Source organism: Corella eumyota, chromosome 7 (genome assembly GCF_963082875.1).
Source record: "Corella eumyota chromosome 7, kaCorEumy4.1, whole genome shotgun sequence".
Taxonomy (NCBI): domain Eukaryota; kingdom Metazoa; phylum Chordata; class Ascidiacea; order Phlebobranchia; family Corellidae; genus Corella; species Corella eumyota.
Window position 1 is genome coordinate 10,995,438 of NC_137496.1, and position 23,252 is coordinate 11,018,689.

A 23,252-nucleotide genomic window follows, 5' to 3' on the forward strand; every position below is an offset into this window, starting at 1 on the left:
GTACTGTTTACTTAGGTATGTATTTTATATATTGTTTAGTGTGTGTAAAGAATAATTTTTTTATTAAACAAAATGAAAATTTAATTTAAAGAAACGACTTTTTAACAAGACCATGTCATGTTTTTGTTTTCGAAAATAGTTGAGGATAAATGAAATATACTCTACCAAAATAAAGCTTGTAACTCGATGGGTCACAAATCAGTTAATCTAATTCGTCATTTGTTTTCAGATTACGATTTTGTTTGAAATTCTCACGTAAAATGTTTTGGTTTTTTTTATAACTAAACATAACAATAAAAAGATGTCAGATTCAGGGTTAGTTGAACCTGCTCCTGAAGTAAACAGTAATCTACAACCTGATCAAGATACTAGCCCGAAAGAAGGTACTTTAAAATTTATCTGTTTATGGAAAATCTTTTTTTCATTTTGTTAGTTTGTTGTTTTGTTCAGTTCGCAAATTAATTTTGCATCTAACTATTAACTTACACAAAAATATTATTTAGTCCAGCGTTTTTATGTAAAAGAAAAATAGTTATTCAGAATTTAATAGCTATATAGTTCAATATCCAGAAATTTAAATAAAAAAGTAATGAAATTACATTTTTTGTGTAAAGTACTTAGTTTAACTACAGACCTCGACCAATAGTTTTAATAACCACGTGTTTTTTTACTTTACAGAAGTTCCACAGCAGAAACCTGAAGTTGCAGAAAATGTAACAGAAAAGGAAGAAAAAGCGTCGGATAAAGATGAAAATGCTCCAGTCGTGGAGACTAATATGGAAAAAGCTTCAATAAAACAGGTTTAGTATTAACTCAAATCTTTATAATGTGCGATCTGGTGGTTTATATATTCGCTTTAATAACTTACGTAAAAGCTTTGGTAGAAAACTATATTTTACCCGAAGCATGGTATAGTGGTCAGAACACTAAAAATCACTACCTAAGGTCTTGGGTTTGATGTCCACTGCTGTCTTGCTGTAGTGCCCTTAAGTAAGGTGTTATAAACTGTATAAAATCTTTTTGATTCAACAATTAATCAGCAGCTTAATGATTCGGTAGTTATAGTTAATGTTATACCAAATTGTCAAAGTCAACTTGAGACTGGGTCGGAGTAACAAATGTTACTCTATGTTTAGGTCATGAAGTCGGCCCCACACTAAATGTTTATAAACAAAATTTAAAAATATTTTTTCAATACATGAAATTATAAACTTTTAAAAAACTAATAAATATTTAAACTAATTTTTTTAGGCAATGGAGCAAATGGAGTCAAAGAACTTGACAAACGATCCGAGATATTTACAACTTGCTAAAATGTTGAAACAAACAGATTCTCAACCTTCGGTAAAAATATAAAAAAACATTTTTAGCAAAAATGAATAGTAACAAAGAATGTGATTTAAAATTGGTAATTACTTTTTAGTCTGATTCAACTACAACAAATCCATCAGAAACTGAAGCAACCACTACAACAACAACTACTACTGGAGAACAGAAGTACCTAAAGTTTTTTTTAAATGATTTTATGTAAAGTTTTGTTACATAAAAGATTAAAAGTGTAAAATATAGCCTACTATTTAATTTTTTTGGATAAGAAGAAAAAACTAATGTTTGGTCTTTACATTTTGTAGTTTTTTGTAATCTTTATTTTAAAATTTATTTTGTAAACTTTAAAACTTTAATTTTTTAAATATTTTTGTGAGTTTTAAAATGTTGTTTAAAATTGTTTTAAGGCCCGCTTCAGTTTTCTTAAATGCTCAGTTGTATCAACTTCGAGCTCAGATTGTCGCCTACAAGATGTTGTCACGACAACAAGTAGTTCCTGATCAGCTGATGCAAGCCACATTGGGCAAACATCCAGCAACTAACCCTACTGGTGGTAAGATTAACATTAAGTTTGTTGTTTTTATAACACTTTATGTTAGTGGTCTGTTTAGTACATAAATATCACATATTTATGAAATAGTTATAAGTTTTTAAATATATTTAACATAAAAGGCAAGAATTTCTAAGAATTTATCAATAACTAAATGTGGATACAAACTGAAAGTATATTTAATGAATTAATTTCAGCACCTCCAAGCACTTCACTAGCAGATCAACCTGCAGACAAAGATGCAACAAAACCTACAGAAACAGGGGAGCAACAGGTAAAAGTTATATTAGAAAAACCCAAAAACTAATTAGCAGATTAAATATTAGGCAATTATTATTATTTATATTTAAAACTGCCAAAGTTAATAGAATGGGACTCTATGTTTATAAAACTACTCTAAGTCATAAAACTTTGAACTCTATACTTTTTACATTAAAATGATATTTTTTACAGGCAACCCCCAAAGTAGAACACGATCTAGCAACCTTACTTCTAATGCCATCCAAGTTAACTAAGATCGCTCCACTCAAGAAACCTGAAGGAATTGATCCAAATATTCTTATTAATGAAAGAGAAAACAGGTTTGTAACAGAGTGTTATATTATCTCACGCTACAATTTAATGTTATGCAAGTGTATTGTAATATTAGTTTTTGTAAAAGTAGTGTAAAAGATTTATTCTCGATGTGGGAAAGTTGACTTTATGACCTTAACATGGAGTAACATTTGTTACCCCAACTCAGTCTCAAATTGCCATTTTTGGCAGTTTGGGATTTTATGGATTATAATTGCCCGATAATTAATTTGTTGATTAAGTGATGACTTAGCAAAAGTTCATATAATTTATAGCACTTACTTGAGAGCGCTTACAGCATGGGAGCAGTGGGGATCAAACCCAAGACCTCAAGTAGTAAAGCCAAGTGTTTACCACTACACCATGTTGCATATTAAGATACTACTTTTATTTTAGCAAGACTGTTGATTAGTAATACTATTGGTTTAATTTAACTGTAATATGTTATAGGATTGAGGCTCGGATAGCACAAAGGATTGTGGAGTTAGAAAATATTCCTGCAAATATTCACGATGAACTTCGTATTAAAGCGACCATTGAACTTAAAGCTCTAAGGATGTTGGGTAAGTTTGAAAGTTTTCGACTAAATTAAAAACAAAAAACTATAATTGGTTAATTTGTTAAATGCGAACTATTTCTTGGTTAGCTAGTCACTTTATATTATACTGCCTTTATACCTTTAAATATGATTGAAAAACATAAACATTTTGTTACTAACTTGTATATATATCAGGGAACGAAATAACGGGTCGCTATTCGCTAAAAGCGAATCGTTTTTTAAAATTAGCGACTCGTTTTTTACAAATATATTAGAAATAGCGAATCAACCAAAAAAGGTTCAGGCAGTGATAAAACTCTCGTGTATATTTTTTTACGATCTATTTTACACCGGTTTCACACTAATTTAATTACATCATCATAATCCTGCGTAAATGTAGGTTACTATAGGGCATTTAATAACAATAACTTTCCTTGTTTTGGCAATGCGTAATTTCGCTCCCGAGATCGTTTAGTTGTTGCGCAATTTTTGGAATATATAACATAGCTTTAAAGTAATCAAAAATGTCTCGTTTTTCGTGCGAAATATTCTTAACGATTGTTTAACAATATGTTACATTTTAAAAATGCCACGCAACTCGTCAAGTGTTACAAAAAAATAAGATTATGACTTGAACCTAATAATTGCTCTAAAAATGCGACCTTATTTATAGCGAATCGTTTTTTAAACGTTAATTCGTACCTTGTATATTTTTTGTGTTAGGATTTCAAAAGCAGTTGCGACAAGAAGTTTTAAGTGCAATGAGAAGGGATACAACTTTGGAAACTGCTCTCAATGCTAAAGCTTATAAGAGAATCAAGAGACAGGTTGGTTACATCACAATAAACTTAAAAACTTTTATATTAGAAATGTGGTAAGGCTCTTTATTCATTAAATTTTTATTTTGCTACAATCTTTATGTTGCATACTCTGCAATGTCTGCATCTTTCAGTCGATAGCCTGCCCTTTGATCAGGATTTCGATTGTTGTAATATGGTTGCAACTCTCAACTAATATTTGCTCATATTAATTTACCTGTGCACCACAAATGGCAGTTTTGTTTCTTTAATGGGTTTATAAATAGAACATACATATATGTTGTCCACTATGCTTCATTATACATAGATTTTACTGCTAAAAGTAATTAAAAAAAAATTATTTGTTTCTTAGAATATCAGGGAAGCAAGATTGACCGAGAAGTTAGAAAAAGCACAGAAGTTGGAAGCAGAGAAGAGGAAGAAGCAGAAGCATCATGACTTCCTCCAAACTGTCCTTCAACACGGGAAGGACTTTAAAGATTTTCATCGAAACACAAACGCCAAGGTTGGTTCTAAATTTTAATGAATTAAGTTTAAAGCACAGTTAGGTTTACAAAACTTAAACAATAATTTTTGGTATTAGGTTATGAAATTAAATAAAGCTGTGTTGTTGTACCATGCAAATACTGAGAGAGAGCAAAGGAAAGAAGAAGAAAGGATTGAAAAGGAGAGAATGAGAAGACTAATGGTAAGCTGTAAATCTAATTTTTTAATAACTTGCACTATTTGTGTATGTTAACCCTTGTTTTTAACATGACTTAACCATACAGTTGGCATTTGAATTGTCATAATATGATCGCAACTTACAACTAATATTTGCCTGCGATAATTTACCTATGCACCACAAATGGCAGTTTTATTAATTTGTATGTCCATAAATTGGACATACATACATATAAATACATATATAACTATTGTCCACCAAACTCTATTATGTAAAGATAAATTTTTAGCATTTTGACACATTTAGTCAATTGTTACTATTAAATCACTTGTCATAAAATGGCAACAACTTACATTTGTTCATAGTAACCACAAACAGCAGTTTTATTTTCAAGCTATATATAAATATTTTAAACTTCTGTATTTTTTTACCTTTAAGGCTGAAGATGAGGAGGGATATAGGAAGTTGATTGATGCGAAGAAGGATCGAAGATTGGCTTACTTGCTTGGTCAAACTGATGAATATATTCGCAACATTGTTAAACTTGTTAAAGAACATAAGTTCACACTTGCTAAGAAGAAGGGAAAGCGGAAGAAGAAGAAAAGTGATGTAAGTTATGGGGTCTTTGGTTTGATTCTAGTCATTGGCTGTTTTAAAGTTTTTTTATATGTCATAAGAGTAACATCAGTATCTCTGAATTCAGTCTTGAGACTTGGTAGTTTGGGAAATTTTTGATTATATTTTCTCATTAATTAATATGCTAATTAAGTGTTGACTTAGCAGAAGTTTATATCGTTTATAGCACCTTTCTCAAAGGTGCTGCAGCATGAGAGCAGTGGGGATCGACCACAGACCTCATGTAGTCAATTCAAGTGAGCTAACCACTAAACCTTGCTGTCTGCAAAGTAGTTTTAATTTTCATTATTTTTACACAGACTGAGGAAGAGAACATGGATGTTGACCGACATGTGTCAGTGAAGAACACCGAGACAGGGGAGATACTGAGTGGGGACAAAGCTCCAAAGTTTTCAAGTTTAGATGCCTGGCTGGAGATGCATCCAAATTTTCAGGTAAATTTTTGTTGATGTTAATATATTAATTCGGCAGTGTGGTGTGGTTTTCTAATTGTCTTCACCACATTAGATCCAAGATTTGATCCCTACTGCTTTCATGGAGTTACCCTTTAGGAAGGCATTTTAAAATTTTGCTGAGCCGACACTTAATCATCACCTTAAATATCGGACAATTGTATTCAATAATATCTTAAACTGTTAAATTTAACTTAAGACTGGGCCGCGGTAACGAATGTTACTTAACCTTTCTACATCGAGGGTAAATAAATCCAAAAATAAGATGTTTAATGAAGGATTGTTTACTTTTATTAATATGATGTCTATGTTTAATATATGCTGTTCATGTGGATATATGATGTCTATGTAGGTTGCTCCTAGAAACGAGAGTGAAGGGGAGGAAGAGGAGGGAGAAGAAGAAGCACAAGAGGCGGTAAGTTAGAATTTGGAAACCCTGTTTCAAATATAACTTGATTAAAAATTTTTGGAAACCCTATTTAAACTAAAATCAATTTTTATTATTGTTTTTGGAGCCCCTGTTTTAATTAAAGCCTTACAAAACTTAACATAACAACACTAATTTACCAACAAAATTTTTATGTATTTAATTATGATAATTTATTATATTGTATGGATCTTTTTTCAATGTTTTTCTTTTACCTTTTAGGAGGCTCCTGAAGAAAAGAAAGAAGAAGAAGTAGTTACAGAGGAAGCAGTTGATATTGTGAGTCAATATTTTAAACTTTATAACTGGTAGCTTTGTGTAGTGGTCAGAACACTTATTCCTTACTACATGAGGTTCTGAGTTCGATTCCCACTGCTTTCATGCTGTAGCACCTTTAAGTGGGGCGCTATAATCAGTATAAACTTCTGTTGAGCCAGCACTTAATCAGCAGATAATTAGCGGGCAATTGTAATCAATAATATCCCAAACTGCCAAAATCAACTTGAGACCGGGTCGGAGTAACAAATGTTACTCCTATGTTTAGGTCGTAAAGTAGGCCTTACCACATAATGTTAAATAAATCCAAAAAAATAACATAAGATTAATTCAACAAAATTTTTCAAAAACAGACAAAGGCAGAAGTAGATGACGAATATACAACATATGATACAACAACCTACTATGCAGTTGCCCATAACATTAATGAGAAAATAACTGAACAACCTTCTGTACTACAGAATGGAACTCTTAAACATTATCAGGTTGGATTGAAAATTTTGAATATTTTTAAAATAATTTTTTCTCATATTATTATGAGGATTTATGTCATGGGAAATTTTTCTAGTTACTGTTATATATATTTATTTTACTGTATATAACTATTATTAAATATAATATATATATATGTTTATATGTATGTCCAATTTATAACAAAACTGCTGTTTATGGTGCGCAGGTAAGTTATCCCAGAAAAATATTAGTTAAGAGTTGTGACCATATTACGACAATTAAAATCATAATCATAGAGCGAGCTATTAACTAATATTTTTTAAGGGCCCTTTTTTATTAGTTATGCTTAAATACTGTTAGAAACTTAATTGTGAACAATATTTTAAACAGATCCAAGGGTTGGAATGGTTGGTGTCGTTGTACAACAACAACCTTAATGGAATATTAGCTGATGAGATGGGATTAGGGAAAACAATTCAAACCATCGCTCTTGTTACGCATCTTATGGAGAAGAAACATGACAATGGACCATATCTTATTATTGTGCCATTATCGTAAGTAAAGTGTACTAAATTATATTGTTTAGCTAAATAATTTTTTTTCTTTTTTTGTAAATTATGGTTTGCATTCTTTTTCAGTAATTATGTTATGATAACTAAACTGGCAAAGTGGTGTAGTGGTTGAAACACTTGGCTTCACTACACAAGGTTCTGGGTTTGATCCTCACTGCTTTTTTGTCTTGGCACATTTAGGTATGGTGCTTTAAACAAGCAATTCATAATTATCGAACAATTATAATCTATAATATTCCTAACTGGCAAAGTCAACTCAAGACTGGGTCAGGGTAACAAATGTTACTCTATGTTTAGGCTGTGAAGTAGACCTTTCGACATCTAGGATAAACTAATACAAAAAACACTAATATCTAAAATTAAATCGTCCTTATCATAGGTCTTGTCTTAAACACTAACACAAAAATCAATATTTTTACAGAACTTTGTCAAACTGGGTTTTGGAATTTGACAAATGGGCTCCGTCAGTGATCAAGGTAGCATACAAGGGGAGTCCCCAGATAAGGAAGGGTTTATCTCATAACCTAAAAGCAGGAAGATTCCACGTTGTCATAACAACATATGAGTATGTCATCAAAGACAAGCATGTGCTTTCTAAGGTAAGGAATACTTTATTTGTTTTACACATTTGAACCTGGTATAATTTAAATTAAGTTGATTTTTACTGATATAATAGCGCTTAGTAGACTATATGTAAGATGCCTCCAAATAAGTAAAACTGCTGTTTGTGGTGCACGGGTAAATTATCACAATCAAATATTAAGTAAAAGTTGTGACTATATTGTGACAATTAAAATGACGACTGTAAGACGGGCTATCGACTAGTTATATATAGATGTTTCAAAATTTTTTTTGACCATTCTCTTTAGCCTTTTAGTACAATTTTTAACCCTTTTTTCTCTTAAAAATATTTTATTTTTATATGTGTAAGTGTTTCAGTTATTATAAAAAAAACATAAATCTAGTTTTTATTTAATTTCTTAGATTCGATGGAAATACCAGATTGTTGATGAAGGCCATCGAATGAAGAACCATCATTGCAAGTTAACTCAAGTTCTTAACACTCATTATTTGAGCCCACATCGACTTCTACTTACTGGGACCCCTCTACAGGTAAGTTGGCATTAAACCAATGTTAGTCTATATATAATATAGCTTGGCGAACGATCTATATTGCTATATGTGTTCAATTTGTAAGCCTACAAAATTAATAAAACTTACATTTGTGGTACATGGGTAAATTGTTACAGGCAAATATTAGTTAAAAGGCACAACCATATTTTAACAAATATTAATCGACTACTGTCTAAAATTGTTTGCAAAAATTATCTTAAATAAAAATTAAATTTTGGCGCTCCTATTAAGTTTGTATGTTGGGTAGATGTTTTGGTATAAACCATATAAGAATTACTTTTTGTTTTTTTAAGATTTTATAGTTAACTTTAGATTGATATTTTGTTTTAGAACAAACTACCGGAGTTGTGGGCCTTACTAAACTTCCTGCTACCTTCAATATTTCAATGTTGTTCAACTTTTGAGCAGTGGTTTAATGCCCCGTTTGCCCTTACTGGAGAGAAGGTAATATATTTAAAAAAGTCATTCCTACACTGTCCAACTATATTGTAATTTTTACTACTTTAACTCCCTCTTACCACCTTTTTAATAGTTTATTGCAATACTAATGCTGATTATTTCTTGCTATAAGACACTGTAGTAACTGAAAAACTAAAATTGCTAATTTAGTAGAAATTTAAAACTTCAATTTTTGATATATTTTAACATTTACTTTTTAGGTTGATTTAAATGAAGAAGAAACGATCTTGATTATTAGAAGACTCCACAAAGTTTTACGACCTTTTCTTCTTAGAAGATTGAAGAAAGAAGTTGAACATCAACTTCCAGAGAAGGTATGTATAAACCTAGTTTAAAATTAAAACCTTCTATACCTGTTTATACTGTCCAACATGGTTTATTATTGTGTATGAGATTTTATTATGTTTATTTATCCTTATTGTGGGAAGGTCGACTTCACAACCTAAACATAGAGTAACATTTGTTACCCTGACCCAGTCTAGAGTTGCCTTTGGCAGTTTGGGATAAATAAAGCACTTTACCCAAAAGCTCTACAGCATCAGCATAAGACCAGTGGGGATCAAACCCAGGATCTTAAGTGTTGAGGCCAAGTGTTATACCCATTACACAATGCTTAAAATCTTTGTTTATTTGATTTGTTATTAATATCTTCAGGTTGAATATGTTGTGAAATGTGACATGTCTGCACTACAAAGGTTGCTGTATTGCCACATGCATGCACACAGTCTTGTACTTACTGATGGCAGTGAAAAAGGTACCAAAACTATATAATTAATTTATTACTAGTCAATAGTCAGCCCTAAGTCGGCATTTTAGTTATCATAATACTGTCACAACCTTCAATAATATTTGCCGAGCGACAATTTACCTGCTCACCACAAGCGATAGTTTTATTTAAATATGTATGCAGTCTTTTGAGCAGTCTATTAAGCTTTATTATATATAGATTGGTATACACATTTCAATTCATTTTTGTAAAGTTTTTGAACAGGGTCAATATATAATTCACTTTAACTATATTTATACTGAAACATAATGAACTATTGATCAAATAAAAGAAAATATATAAATTTGTTTATCAGAATTAATTCTAAATGTTTTATGCAGGCAAGCAAGGCAAGGGAGGAGTTAAGACGTTGATGAACACCATTATGCAACTTCGGAAGATCTGTAATCATCCATTCATGTTCAGGCACATTGAAGAAAGTATCGCTGAACATTTACAAATACCTGGTGGCATTGTTAATGGGTAAGTGATTTTTTATATATTTTTTTTAAACTTTTTAATTTATATACTATTTTAATTTAGCTTTAATGTCTTTAGGCAATTTTTAGGTTTTTTTATGCATAGATTTTGGTTTCATTATGTATAGATTTTGGTCCTAATTTTGTAAATGTAGCAATTTATTAGACTTGTTTGATTATTCAATATTTTATTTTTTTGACAATTTTTTCTTTGTTTTGATTTTCACTAATTTTAGGTCATGTTCTAAAAATAATAATTTAAATTTTGTTTTATTATTTTTAAACTTTATATTTAGAGCTGATTTGTATCGAACATGTGGAAAGTTTGAGTTATTAGATCGAGTTTTACCAAAGTTGAAAGCTACAGGTCATCGGGTTTTGTTATTTTGTCAGATGACATCAACCATGACAATTCTGGAAGATTATTTTGCTCTAAAAGGTAAGTTTTATTTTTTTTGTATTTATTTATTTTCGATGTGGATAAGTTGACTTTATGTCCTAAACATAGAGTAACATTTGTTACCCCGAACCAGTCTCAAGTTGAATTTGCCAGTTTGGGATATTATTGATTATAATTGCCTAATAATTAATTTAATGATTAAGTGCTGACTTAGCAGGAGTTTATACCCTTTATAGCACCTTACTCAAGGGTGCTACAGCATAAAAGCAGTAAGGATCAAACTCACGACCTCATGTAGTGAAGCCAAGTGTTCTGACCACTACACCATGTTGCCACATCCAAATTTTGCCGCAACCCATAACAATTAAGAAAATAAGCAAGTTAATTGTTATATATACATTTGAAAATGTTACCCAGCTTTTGGTTCTGGGTAATCAATATTAATTAAAAATTAGGCCTTACAAATACGTTCTTATTCTTATTGTTAGTGATTCAAGCCTTAACAAATGTTTCTACTTTTAAGGTTACAAGTACTTGAGATTAGATGGTAGCACTAAAGCTGATGATAGAGGGGATATGTTAAAAGTATTTAATGCTCCTGGTTCAGATATATTTGTGTTCTTGCTTTCCACAAGAGCTGGAGGTTTGGGACTTAATCTACAAACAGCTGACACTGTTATTATATATGACAGTGATTGGAATCCTCATCAGGTGAACTTAAAAATTTTTGTATTTAAAAAGGTTAAATATGTGTAGTTTACAGTACAGTCCTTAAATAAGTCATTATTTTAGGAATTTTTGCCAAATTTTTTAATGTTTTTTTGTGATTATTTAAAATATGTTTTAATTGCTCTAACTATCCATATATAACCCTTACCCTAACTCTATAATTTCTATATGTATAAAGATAGGTTAATTTTTTTTATATCACCAATAATTAATGTTGCTTTTTGTTTTTTAATATAATTAGGTGGTGTTTTTTTTTAGTTGGATTAAAAATTAGGGAAGTTGATATTTAATTTTAATAACTTTTCAAAAATGCTAATTAAACCACAACCTAGAGACTATACTTATATATATTTTGACTACCATTTAACGGCTACTCACAATTTGTTTTCTATTAGTTTTAATAAAGTTTTATGTGATTTTAGGATATCCAAGCTCAAGATAGAGCTCATAGAATTGGACAAACCAATGAAGTTCGAGTTTTAAGGTTAATGACGGTCAATTCTGTGGAGGAAAAAATCTTGTCTGCTGCTAGGTAGATTGTTAATAATATAAATTTTAAATTATGAAGTGAAATAAAGCATAAATTGTATGAGATTCTATTAAATTTACTAATTTCACCATTTATTGAAATGTTCTTACTTTCAAAATAAGGTTATGCATATGGTGAATATTAGTTGGGAGTTGCAACTATATTACGATAAATAAAATGTACAATTGGCTGTTGACTAGTTAATACTGTCTTAAAATGTTCATTTAATATAAAATTAGGTGTTAATACAGTTAAATGATGAAATTATTTCGATTTTGTTTAGAAATGTTTTTTTTTTTGCAGATACAAACTAAATGTTGACAAGAAAGTTATCCAAGCCGGAATGTTTGATCAAAAATCCACCGGGAGTCAGCGAAGAGCTTTCTTATTTGAACTTGTACAAGGCGGCAACACTGACGAGGTAATCAGGAAAAAGGTTTTAAAAAAAACTAAAATATGTCTTTTAAAATAATAAAAAATATATAAATTAAAAAAAGTGTTTTTGTAAAGTTTTTATTGTATTTAACTTTTGAAATTTATTTTTTAATAAATTTATTGTTCTATGACATCACAATCTTTTTTATTTAAGGATGAAGATGAGGTCCACGATGATGAAACGATAAACCAGATGATCGCGAGATCAGAGCCCGAGTTTGAGAGGTTCCAACAAATGGACATCGATCGAAGAAGAACGGCATCGAGGGAGGTTGTAAGGAAGCCGAGGTTAATGGAAGAGGTAAAAAATTACCATTATGACATCATAGATTAAATAATCACACATTATGACATCATAGGATAAATAACTTTACATTATGACATCATAGAATTAATATCTTTCTATTATGACATCATAGGATAAAAAATTTACTATTATGACATCATAGGATAAAAAATTTATCATTATGACATCATAGGATAAAAAATTACTATTATGACATCATAGGATAAATAATTTACTTTTATGACATCATAGAATAAATAATTTACTATTATGACATCATGAGATAAATAATTTACTGTTATGACATCATAGGATAAATAATTTACTATTATGACATCATAAAATAACTAAATTATTATTATGACATCATAGGATGAGCTTCCCGCATGGCTACTGACCTCTGCAGAGGATGTTGTGAGATTGACTCACCAGGAAGAAGAGGATAAAATATTTGGCCGAGGGTCAAGGGTCAGGAAGGAGGTCGATTATTCGGAGTCACTTACAGATAAGGAGTGGATCAGGGTTTGTTATGTTATAATTTAGAAGTGATGTGATTGTTTTAGTAAATGACATCATAATTGCTGCAGTAAAGTCAAATTTTTGCAAAGAAAATTTTGTTTTTTTCTAATTGTTTTATTTTTAATTAGTTTTTAAGTTTTTCTTATGACATCACAGGCAGTGGAGGATGGAATCGATGTGGATGAGCTGGAGGAGAAGAAGAGAGGAAAGAAACAAAGAAAGAGAAAGAGAGGGGAGTTGGAAGATGAACCTGGTCAGTAATTTTAACAAAGTTTTATAAAACTAAAGTTAAAAGTTTATTTTCCGACTAGTTTTGTAAAGTAAAAGTTTGTTAATTTTTGTGCTTAAGCCCTCTTTTTTGTCCACATAAAGTATTAGCAACTACACATCTTCTTTCTATTATTTTTGCTAGTCGATATCCTGACTTTTAGTCAGGATTTTAATTGTTGTAATATGATCGTAATTCTCAACTAATATTTGCTCGTGCTAATTTACCTGCACACCACAAACAGCAGTTTTATTTATTTCAAGGGCTAAACATACATATATATATATATTGTCTACTTAGCTCTTTTATATAAAGATAATGTTTATATTTTGTTGCAGGAGTTTCGGTTAAGAAGAAAAGAGGGAGACCTCCTGCAGAGAAACTAACTCCCAATCCACCTAAGCTCACCAAACAAATGAAGAGAATTATCGATCATGTGATGAAGTATACTGATGTGTAAGTTAGTGTTAGAATGTGTTTAAATAGTTAGATTTGTAACTTAAGACATCCACCTTTTGGAAGTAACTTTAATATTGACTTATTTGCAAAACAAGTTAAAATCTAACTTAGTTTTGAGTTGACTTTGTTAGTTTGGGATATTATTGCTTCATAATTAAGTTGTTGATTAGGTGTTTGGTTCAGCAGGAGTTCATCCAGTTTATAGGGCCCCACTTAAGGGACGATACAGCATGAGAGCAGTAGGAATCGAACCCAGGATCTCATGTAGTAAAGCCCAGTGTTTTAACAAGTATACCATGCTGTCATGCTTAAGGTTGCTTGGATTTAGTTTCAGTCTGATCTTGTTTAAAAGTTGTAGTTCTAAGATTTTAGCTGTTATTTAGAACTGGAAGAAGACTAAGTGATCCTTTTCTTCAACTTCCGGCTCGCAAAGAGCTCCCTGATTATTACGAGATGATCAAGAGGCCGGTAGACATCAAGAAGATCCGGGATCGGATTAAACTCCATAAATATCGGAGTTTTGATGATTTGGAGAGGGATTTTATGCTGATGTGTGCAAACACTCAGGAATACAATGTTGAAGGATCATTGGTGGGTTTTGATTGTTAATACTATATCTTAGTTTCAAGTTGTTTAATGTAAATTACAAGCAATTTATTAATTTAAAAAAAATGTTTTTACATTGACAATGACTGTATTAATATTTTTTTTTTTTTTTTTTTTTAAGATTTACGAAGATTCGATTAAACTTGGAACGGTTTTTACTTACGCTCGAGAGATGTTGGAGAAGTCAGGACATCTTCCTCCGAGTCATGGTGAAGATGGGATTAATCCGGAGGGGGAGGATTCAAGGAACTCAATGGGAGGAGCAGAGGATGACAGGGATTCCGAGGAAGATGGTAATTTGAAGAGTTTATCTTTGTTTTTGTGATTTTTGCTAAAATTTTAAATTTTTTTTACTTTACAGAATTGCAAGCCAAAGTGATGAAGGATCCTCCTACTCCTAAAGCACTCAAACGAAGCTCCAGGAAAGTCATCTCGGATGATGAAGATGCTGATGACGTCATCACTGATGATGTAATAAATTTTTTTTAATTTTCTTTAATTTTTTTTTTATAAAATTTTACTCAAACTTTTTACTTTTTTCTAGGACTCTGAAAGTGAAGATTGATAAAAAAAACTTTGAAACTTGTACATTTTTAAAACAACAATATGAGACTATGAGCTACTATGTAATAACCATGTTGTACCAGGTAAAAACCATGGTTGTATAACAACTTTGCTTTTCTTTATGTTACTTGTATGTAAAAAAAAACTGCCATTTTTAACCATCACCCATTGTATTTTAACAATGCTCTACTATGTTACCATGTCCAACAACAATGGTACAATGAAAAAACTACAATGTTGTAACTATGTGCATGCCAATTAATATACAGAACGCAGCAATAAAAGAAAATGAAAACTGTAAAAAGTTGTGTAAACGTAAGTGCAAGGAAAACAAAAATCTGCAATTCTGGAACAAAATTCTCGATTTAAAACACTGCATAAAACATCATTTAATGTTTGTAAGTGGTCCATGGTCCACTGGTCTTTTTTACAGCTGGGAACCATTTAGGTGGTGCGTAACCGTCTGGTGGATGTTTATGAGCGTGTGAATCAACCATCACTGGTCTGGTTATATCGCTATGGTACTTTGGGTTAAATGGTTTGTGTGGTTTCGAAATGGTGTCGTTGCTTCGAAAAATGGTTGGTTTTTTCATAGCTTCGGTTGGTTTGTAGAGCGAGGATCGAAGTCTGGTTTTATTTGCCGAGTTCTCGATGGTAAAACTCAGGTTGGTGAATGGTTGGTATTTTCGCTGCGAGAATGCGTTGTTGTTTAGGGGAATTCCCGACGTCGTCGCCGCTCGTTGTTCGATTTTCGTCTCCGAAGATCTTCCATAATCCCCGTTTTTTATCTTCTCTATGACGTCACTTTTGATCGTGCACGCCACTCCCGCTCGACTTCTTTGTTTCCCGAACATTTTCTCCACCGCAGGGCGCCCTTCGTGCTCGTCCCATCGCGTGCTTTGTGACGTCACGCTTGGCGCACGTGACCCGTACGAGCTCTGTGATGTCATAGTGGTCGCTGACACGGAACCGTTCCGCGATTCCGAGGCCATTGATGGGAGATCTGACGACAATAGTGATGACGTCACTCCGCTGTTTCGAGACTCCGACATCCGGGATTTCTGGGAGCTTGCCTGTGATGACGTAGTGCGGTGACGTTTTGATCTTCTTTGTGACCTCATAGGTTTGATTTCAGGTTTAGATAAAACTGAAACTAAAAGTAAAATTGAAATTGGGTTTTATCCAAAGGAAAAATGTCAACTTTTCTATCCAAATTAATTTTTAAACGGTATAAAAAGGCATTAGTTCGTGGTGTTGACCCTTTTGTTCAGTTGCATTACATTTTGATTAAAAATCTGTTACTTTACTTACCTATTTTGTCTTCTGGGATTGAATCCAGTGTTGTTCTAGACTGCCCGGCGGTCCTTCTTTTTGATCTTTTACTTGTTGGTGTTGACTTATTTGGAGTTAGTTTTGGTAACTCTAGGTTGGGTGCAGTGCTCGCTTTCTGTAATTTACAGAAAAGTTAAAGTTTTAAGTAACCCAATGTTATGTCAGCTTTTAATAGAGAATGAGTATGTAAGGAGATAACTTAAGTTCAAAATTAAGTTACCCTTGGTGGTCTATTGTCTTCAGAATTTCTTGTTCTTTCTTTTGTACTTTGTTTGACTCCATTTTCTTTACTTCTTGTTGATGAATTGCTGCTGGTATTCGTGCCATTATTAGCTGTATTTTCTGCTGGTTTTAACCCAACGCCCCAGCTTTGTTTTAGAAAAAGTAAATTCCATGCAAAATCCTTTTTATGCGGGTCTAAAAAAATGAATTTATTTCTTGAAGTTATACAACATTGGTTTTATGTCATTTGTCGCCTTATAACCTTACATGAAACATTGTAAAGGTGCTTCTACTAATGGTTTAAACGCACAACTGATTTAGTAACTTTATACTTACATGAATATCCGAGCCCACCGCCCGTTGTGTCAGTATGTGAGAGATAATGTTTGTCATAAGATGCTGTCCTCTTCTGACTAGGGGGATTAAATCTTCCTGAATCGTTTGTTGTCACGTAAGAATTTCTTTGTGACGAAGGCTCGCTTCTAAATAATAGTAGGACATTATTTTTTTGGTAATTTAAGTCAGTTTCAAGCCAGTATTAAGTTAGTTAAATTGTTCGTCTTGTCACTTTTACTTACCTCAGCGAGAACTCTTCATTCCTAAGATTCACCATTTTTTAAACACTTAATTCACAACTTGTCAACTAAAAACCTTATATTTTACCTACAAATACTTTATTAAATACAGGCGCCTTTGTAATAACAAAACTCGCGATATAACATCGATAACTGTGTCCAAAAAACAACAAATTTAAATGACAATTACTAGGCAAATAAACCACTAAAAGTACTCAGGTTAACTTGTGTTAAACAACCTTTTATTACGCTTTAAATAGCAAGTGTTTTTTGACCAATTTAGACACATTTTTTCACACTTTTGCTTATTTTTTGTGCATAGCCTGCCTTTAAAAACTAACCGGTCAGCTGCATCTATTTTTAAACATACTTGTTGTTATTTTACGGGGCGTAAGATTTAAACTAGGAACATGTTGTTAAAACAACTTTGTATGAATAAAACTACATCGAAAAGGAGGTATTCTATTGTAAGGCTCGCGTCTTAGGGTTTGATTACATAAAAAAGAATTGTTCTAGGCCCACTGTGGTTAGCAATTGCTCTTATTTTTGCCACTCTAGATTTTTCAAAGGTTTATTATTAACGTTTATTGCGTAACAGATTCAATACGGTCGTCATGGTGATTTGTCGAAATTGTAAATACTAAAAAGAAAAGCGATCTGATATTTTAATTTTTTGATTAAATTATGTTTTTTTATTAAAATTATGTCGTTTATTTTTCATTGACGTAGGTAAGCCGAAAGAAAGTTAATTAATAAACAAAAGACATTTAATTTTTAAATGTCGCTCCTTCTAAAACAAAATATCGTTTTCTAAATCCACAAACACTATTATCAATTGACTTTTAAACAATTTTCGAAAGTTAAAAGTCAAAAGTCGACTGGCAAACTGTTTAACTTACTTTTAAAGTTTTGTAATCATTTTTTCCCATGCTCAAAGGCTAACCTTCGTGGCCCTGGGTTCAATTCTTATTGCTGGCAAACTGTGTAAGCTTTAAGTAGTGTCAACATTTATTTACACTGTTTACTGTTATTAAATAATTTTAATTCGTCACATTTTTGTAGATATACAAACCAATCAAAATGCGTGTTTTGTTCGGAATGAGCGGATCTTACCATTTATATTATTAAAGCTTAAATTTAAAAATATTTATTTGGTTTTAATATCGATAAAATATGTTGATTTAAACTAGGTGAAAATCGGTTGGAAATATAATGTATTTTAAGTTTTTAAAAATTGAGGACAAACAAAAAAGACCGTAAACTAGAAAAGTCAGCGCTGGTAGTTACTGATTTGAATCGGTAAAAGTGTTTACTGTTAACGTTATTTCGTTTTAGATTGTTTTGGTTTTAAAAACATGTGTTGGATGAAAATTGAGTAAAATAGCTTAAAAGATACATCTTATACCTTAATAAATGACTTCGTTGTGGTTTCAGGTAGAGTCTTTAGGTTTTAGTCTTATATATTTTATTTAGATTGTCTGAAATACCATTTTTTTAACTTAAAATCGAACTTTCAGACTTTAGTTTCTAAGATTTAAATTATGCTTTGTGTTTTAAAACACGGTTTTCAACATCAGTTGACTGGTCTAACGGTCGTAAGTGTCCGACAAAGAAGTAAGATATGGTCAGCTGAGGACTGTGTAATACCTACATTCAATAAACTTACAACAGATGATGATCCACAACTTAAAACATTAGAGAAAGGCCCTCTGCAACCACCTAAAGATCGAAGAAGAAAAGGGTATCTCGCCCGTGGTCCTTGTGTAGATGAAGATGCAGAATTTACCAACGGAAATTATGGAATTATTGCTTTAAAAGGTGGTTGGTTAAAACATCAAAACTTACATCTTATTACGACCCGGGTAAATAAATTTTTAATCAAAAAGAAAGGCCGGAATTTTTTTGCAAAATGGAGGGTCCCTGCTCCATATCACCCAGTGACGAGGCATCCAATACAAGCTGTAATGGGTGGGGGTAAGGGCAAAATTTCCCATTATTTAACCCCTGTTCGAGCTCGGCAAATGATCATTGAAATGGGAGGGGCGAACGATTTTGAGGAATTGAGAGTTATTTTAAAGAACGCTGCGCTTAGTCTTCCGTTTCCGGCAATAGCGGTCAGTAAAGAAATGTTGGATGCGATGTACGAAGAGGAACGGAGGATTGAAGAAGAAAACGAAAACTTTTTTACTTTTAGAGAAATTGTTGAGAAAAATATGCAGGGCATAGGCACAAAATTATCAAAGCGAGATTATCTTTATTTTGGAAAATTTAGATAATAAATTTTCTTCCATTTTTTTTGTTATGTTCAAAAAATTCTGATAACTTGTAGTTTACGGTTTTCAAAAAATCTTTACCATAATAGTGAGTCCCAAACTTTTTTACTTTTGCGATTCTAGAATCACTTTAATTATGATAGGTCCTTATTATTTTAGACAATTAATACTTTATCTTCTTTTTTGTTATAAATTTTGTTATAGGCTGTAAACTACAAGTGATCCAAAATTTATATTGCCGGTAGTATTTCGTTAATTTTAAGGTTAAAACTGCTATTTTCAATTTTTTTAAATATTTTTTCGTTTCAGATTTGACTTTAATGCTTTAAAAAAATTAAATTAAAAATGACTGTGTTTGAAATCTACTCCAGTCCTGTGTTAATGAGATACAAAGCAAGCATCTGCACTAAAGCAACATTTTATATCCTAATCTCACTTGTCCTTACATTTATCCCTCCTCTATTGGTGGCTTACAGGAGCCAAGGATTTTGGAGAATGACGAACACTTACATGGAGCAACCTGATGTTAAATTCAAGAAGCAAGCAATGTTGGTTTTAAACACTCCAACTCCGGGTGAATATTTTGCGTGGAGCACTTATTCGAATCTCAACAGTTTACTTCAAAATAACTTGAAGATCCCTGTTGTAAGTTCAATAGAAAGAGACATAAACGGAGATGGAAAATACGACCAACTTAACTTTACAGCACAAGTTCCTTTAACTTCTGGGGATAACATAATTTCGTTCCAATTATTGCTGATATTTGATTACAACTTATACAGAATGTCAACATTTCAAATGGAAAGTCTAGCCTACATTACACATTCTTCACTATCACCAGGTGCTTCTTATACTGCTTATGGAGATCTAGTTTTACAGCAAAAAACTCCACTCAGACATAGAGGAGTCGACACTAGATTTAACACCTCGATTATAGACTCGACAAGTGTTTTCTCTTCGGCTTATGATTTATCCTCGATATTAAGTTCTTACTCACAGCGGAATGTCACGACGGTGCTCCCAAATTTTTATCCAATTTGGGTCTCCGGCAGGGCTGCCACACAACCTTTTACGATCACGATTATCATCAATTATCCGACAGAAGTTATCACTTATCAGCCAGGTTTTTGGGAGTTAATAAAATGGGGATGGGTCCAATATGTCTCAATCTTGCTCTTATTTTTGTGGCTGTTTCGAAAGATAAACACTTCAGTTTTTGAGAGTCAGTTGTTTAATACTGTTATTGAAAAACCAAAAATTAAACAATCTTAGATTTTTTTTTAAAAGTTCTGTAAACTTCAATAATTATCTTCATATATTAGATTCTGTAGCTTATATTTTTTGTTAGTTTTTTGCTTTTGCTATACAATTTTTTGCATTTAAAACATTGTGTTTGGTACTCTGTTATGCTAATGTATTTTTTAATTGTTTTTTATAGAAATTTGCTTTTTAAAACATACATAACTCTATATTTTTTTACTTTTAGATGTTTAGGAATGTGCAATCCGAAATTAATTTATGTTTTTAGTGGAAAGCGAAAATCTGGCAAAGATTTTGTCGCTGAAAAACTACAAGAACAAATAGGGGTGGAAAAATGTAAAATAATTCGCATTTCTGGGCCACTGAAGTCTATTTATGCTAAAGAAAACAATTTAGACTGTGAACGTTTGTTACAATCTTGTGAATATAAAGAAAAATACAGATTTGATATGATTAAATGGGGGGAAAAAAAACGGAACAAATGTCCTGAATATTTCTGTAAATTGGCTGTCGAAGATTCCGAAAATAAAGCAGTTTGGATTATAAGTGACGCTAGAAGACCGAGCGACATTGATTTTTTTGTAAATAATTACAAGAATGTTATCTTAGTTAGAATACAAGCCAGCGATGAAGTTAGAATTTCTAGAGGTTGGACATTTACTGAGGGAGTTGATAATAAAGTCTCAGAATGTGGTTTAGATTCTAACATTTCGTGGGACTTTATTTTTACGAACAATTTTTCAATTAACGAGGATGAATTATTTGATCTGAAAATTAACGAACTTTTACTTTTTAAACAAACTAAACATAAAGAAGAATAAAAAAGTTCTTCGAAATTCAAACTTGTTTATTTTAGAAATATTTGGTTTCAGAAAATTAAAAAGAAAACAAGAATCTTATTTGATTTTCGTTTATTTATTTGAATTTTAAAGTCAAAAATCAAATATTTATCTAAAGAAGCACAGAAAACATGAAAAAACAGGTAACATTTCATCTTCTTTTGCCTCCCCTCTTCTTCTTTCCTTTAAAGATCTTCTTCTGCGATCTTCCTTCCGCTTCCTCTGTGTCACTTCCATCAAAAGTCCTCTTCTTATCCTTCTTGGATTGCTCTTGCTCCTTCATCTCGTTTCTTGCAAATCTCTGGGCGTCGCAAACTCTTTCTTGTAGTACCATGACCTGAAAAAAGAAAATTTCTGAAGTTTACTTGAGTTATAAATCTTAAAAATTTAACAACTGGTAATATTGCAATTAAGTTTCTTTGTTTGTGGTTCAATTTCATGCAAATTTTTGTTTTTTGACACTTGTTTTTAGAAGGTTATATTTAGCATTAAGTTTAACTTACTTCATCATGTTGAATATCGTATGCTGGTAGTTTCTTCCCAATAAGTTCCTCGATTCTCTGATACAACTCAACATCATATTGTGTGACAAAAGTTATTGACTTCCCAAACCTGCCAGCTCTTGCAGTTCTTCCCACTCTGTGGATGTAGTCTTTGGATCTTGTCGGCACATCAAAGTTAATAACAACATCAACATGAGGGATGTCAAGACCTCGACTCGCAACATCTGTGGCCACTAAAACCTGCCGCGACGCGCTTTTAAATTTATTAAGAGCACCGAGTCGTTTTGGTTGCGTCATTTGACCGTGTAAAGGAACGGCTGCAATCCCGAGATTTCGAAGTAAAAGAGCTGTGCGTTGAGTGTTAGCACAAGTGCTAGTGAACACTATCATAGCGTTGCCTGCGAGTTCGTTTATTACCGCTGCTAGGTAGCAATCCTTGTCTTTAGCCGGTATAAACAAGTAATATTGTATTAGCTTTTCTACTGTGTGATATTTACTGTTTACTGCACATTTTACAGGTTTTGTTAGCGCGGCTCGTTGTAATTTCTTTACTTTACCGGTCATCGTTGCGGAGAATAAAAAAGTGTTTCGTTCTCTTGGAATTACTTTTAGAATTTTATCCAATTCGGCCTCAAAATCCATGTTCAAAATTCGATCAGCTTCGTCTAGAACTAAATACTTTAACGATCGAAGCGAGAAACCTTTTGTTTTTTCTAAGTGATCAACTAAGCGCCCAGGGGTAGCAACTATTACGTGAGGTTTTTTAGCTAATATTAAAGATTGACCCATAATATCAACTCCACCTACAACTACACAAGTTTTAATTCCAATAGAAGAACCTAATGCTTTAAACTGCTCTTCTATTTGAAACGCCAACTCCCTTGTTGGAGTTAAGACAAGGGCAAACAACCTCTGTGGTTTTTCCAATAAAGCTTGTAATATGGGAAGACAGAACGCTCCTGTTTTACCAGACCCAGTTTCAGCTAACCCAATTACATCGTTCCCTTGTAGAGCAACAGGTATTGCTTCTTGCTGGATCTTTGAAGGTTTTTTCCATCCTAATTCTGTGCAAGTTTGGCAAAGTACATCCACAATTCCAAGGGATTTAAAAGTGACATCTTCATCGTTCTTAATAAGACTCGAAACTTCATTGTCTTCGTTATTGTTGTCATCACAATCAGGTTTTGTTTCACTATCAGAACTCATTGTTAAATTAATAAATCTAGTATCTACCTATAATAAATAAACAAAATTATTTTAAATATCGATCAAAAAAAATTTAAATTAGTACGTTGCATAAAAAAGGATTTGAATAATTTGTTAATAATTT

At 32.0% G+C, this 23,252-nt stretch overlaps 6 protein-coding genes across 6 annotated transcripts; 4 read left to right on the forward strand and 2 right to left on the reverse strand.

Moving 5' to 3' along the window:
- Window positions 1-242: 242 nt before the first annotated feature.
- Window positions 243-15,215, forward strand: LOC145758986 (SWI/SNF-related matrix-associated actin-dependent regulator of chromatin subfamily A member 2-like). Its single transcript, XM_082572697.1, has 35 exons — window positions 243-383; window positions 679-800; window positions 1,252-1,344; window positions 1,424-1,497; window positions 1,734-1,879; window positions 2,074-2,150; window positions 2,330-2,457; window positions 2,900-3,012; window positions 3,711-3,814; window positions 4,158-4,310; window positions 4,389-4,493; window positions 4,908-5,108; window positions 5,405-5,539; window positions 5,910-5,972; window positions 6,207-6,263; window positions 6,614-6,745; window positions 7,104-7,267; window positions 7,707-7,884; window positions 8,270-8,398; window positions 8,750-8,863; window positions 9,079-9,192; window positions 9,533-9,632; window positions 9,986-10,127; window positions 10,420-10,562; window positions 11,047-11,234; window positions 11,675-11,784; window positions 12,085-12,202; window positions 12,371-12,517; window positions 12,875-13,024; window positions 13,178-13,274; window positions 13,628-13,745; window positions 14,132-14,339; window positions 14,476-14,647; window positions 14,716-14,825; window positions 14,899-15,215. Exons 1-35 carry the CDS (start codon window positions 302-304, stop codon window positions 14,917-14,919), a joined length of 4,308 nt encoding a protein of 1,435 aa, XP_082428823.1. The 5' UTR covers window positions 243-301; the 3' UTR covers window positions 14,920-15,215.
- Window positions 15,076-17,253, reverse strand: LOC145758988 (uncharacterized). Its single transcript, XM_082572699.1, has 5 exons — window positions 17,051-17,253; window positions 16,809-16,954; window positions 16,471-16,667; window positions 16,230-16,365; window positions 15,076-16,071 (listed from the first exon to the last, which is right to left on the reverse strand). The coding sequence occupies exons 1-5, from the start codon at window positions 17,083-17,085 to the stop codon at window positions 15,308-15,310; spliced, it is 1,278 nt and encodes a 425-aa protein (XP_082428825.1). The 5' UTR covers window positions 17,086-17,253; the 3' UTR covers window positions 15,076-15,307.
- Window positions 17,254-18,465: 1,212 nt separating this feature from the next.
- On the forward strand, window positions 18,466-19,345 carry LOC145758990 (large ribosomal subunit protein uL16m-like). The gene has a single exon (XM_082572701.1). The coding sequence runs from the start codon at window positions 18,589-18,591 to the stop codon at window positions 19,321-19,323; it is 735 nt and encodes a 244-aa protein (XP_082428827.1). The 5' UTR covers window positions 18,466-18,588; the 3' UTR covers window positions 19,324-19,345.
- Window positions 19,346-19,657: 312 nt separating this feature from the next.
- LOC145758989 (transmembrane protein 231-like) lies at window positions 19,658-20,770 on the forward strand. The gene has a single exon (XM_082572700.1). The coding sequence runs from the start codon at window positions 19,666-19,668 to the stop codon at window positions 20,590-20,592; it is 927 nt and encodes a 308-aa protein (XP_082428826.1). The 5' UTR covers window positions 19,658-19,665; the 3' UTR covers window positions 20,593-20,770.
- A 44-nt stretch (window positions 20,771-20,814) lies between these two features.
- Window positions 20,815-21,599, forward strand: LOC145758991 (phosphomevalonate kinase-like). Its single transcript, XM_082572703.1, has one exon. It carries the CDS (start codon window positions 20,817-20,819, stop codon window positions 21,399-21,401), a length of 585 nt encoding a protein of 194 aa, XP_082428829.1. The 5' UTR covers window positions 20,815-20,816; the 3' UTR covers window positions 21,402-21,599.
- On the reverse strand, window positions 21,361-23,149 carry LOC145758987 (putative ATP-dependent RNA helicase DDX47). The gene is made up of 2 exons (XM_082572698.1): window positions 21,923-23,149; window positions 21,361-21,756 (listed from the first exon to the last, which is right to left on the reverse strand). Exons 1-2 carry the CDS (start codon window positions 23,126-23,128, stop codon window positions 21,571-21,573), a joined length of 1,392 nt encoding a protein of 463 aa, XP_082428824.1. The 5' UTR covers window positions 23,129-23,149; the 3' UTR covers window positions 21,361-21,570.
- Between the last annotated feature and the right edge of the window lie 103 nt (window positions 23,150-23,252).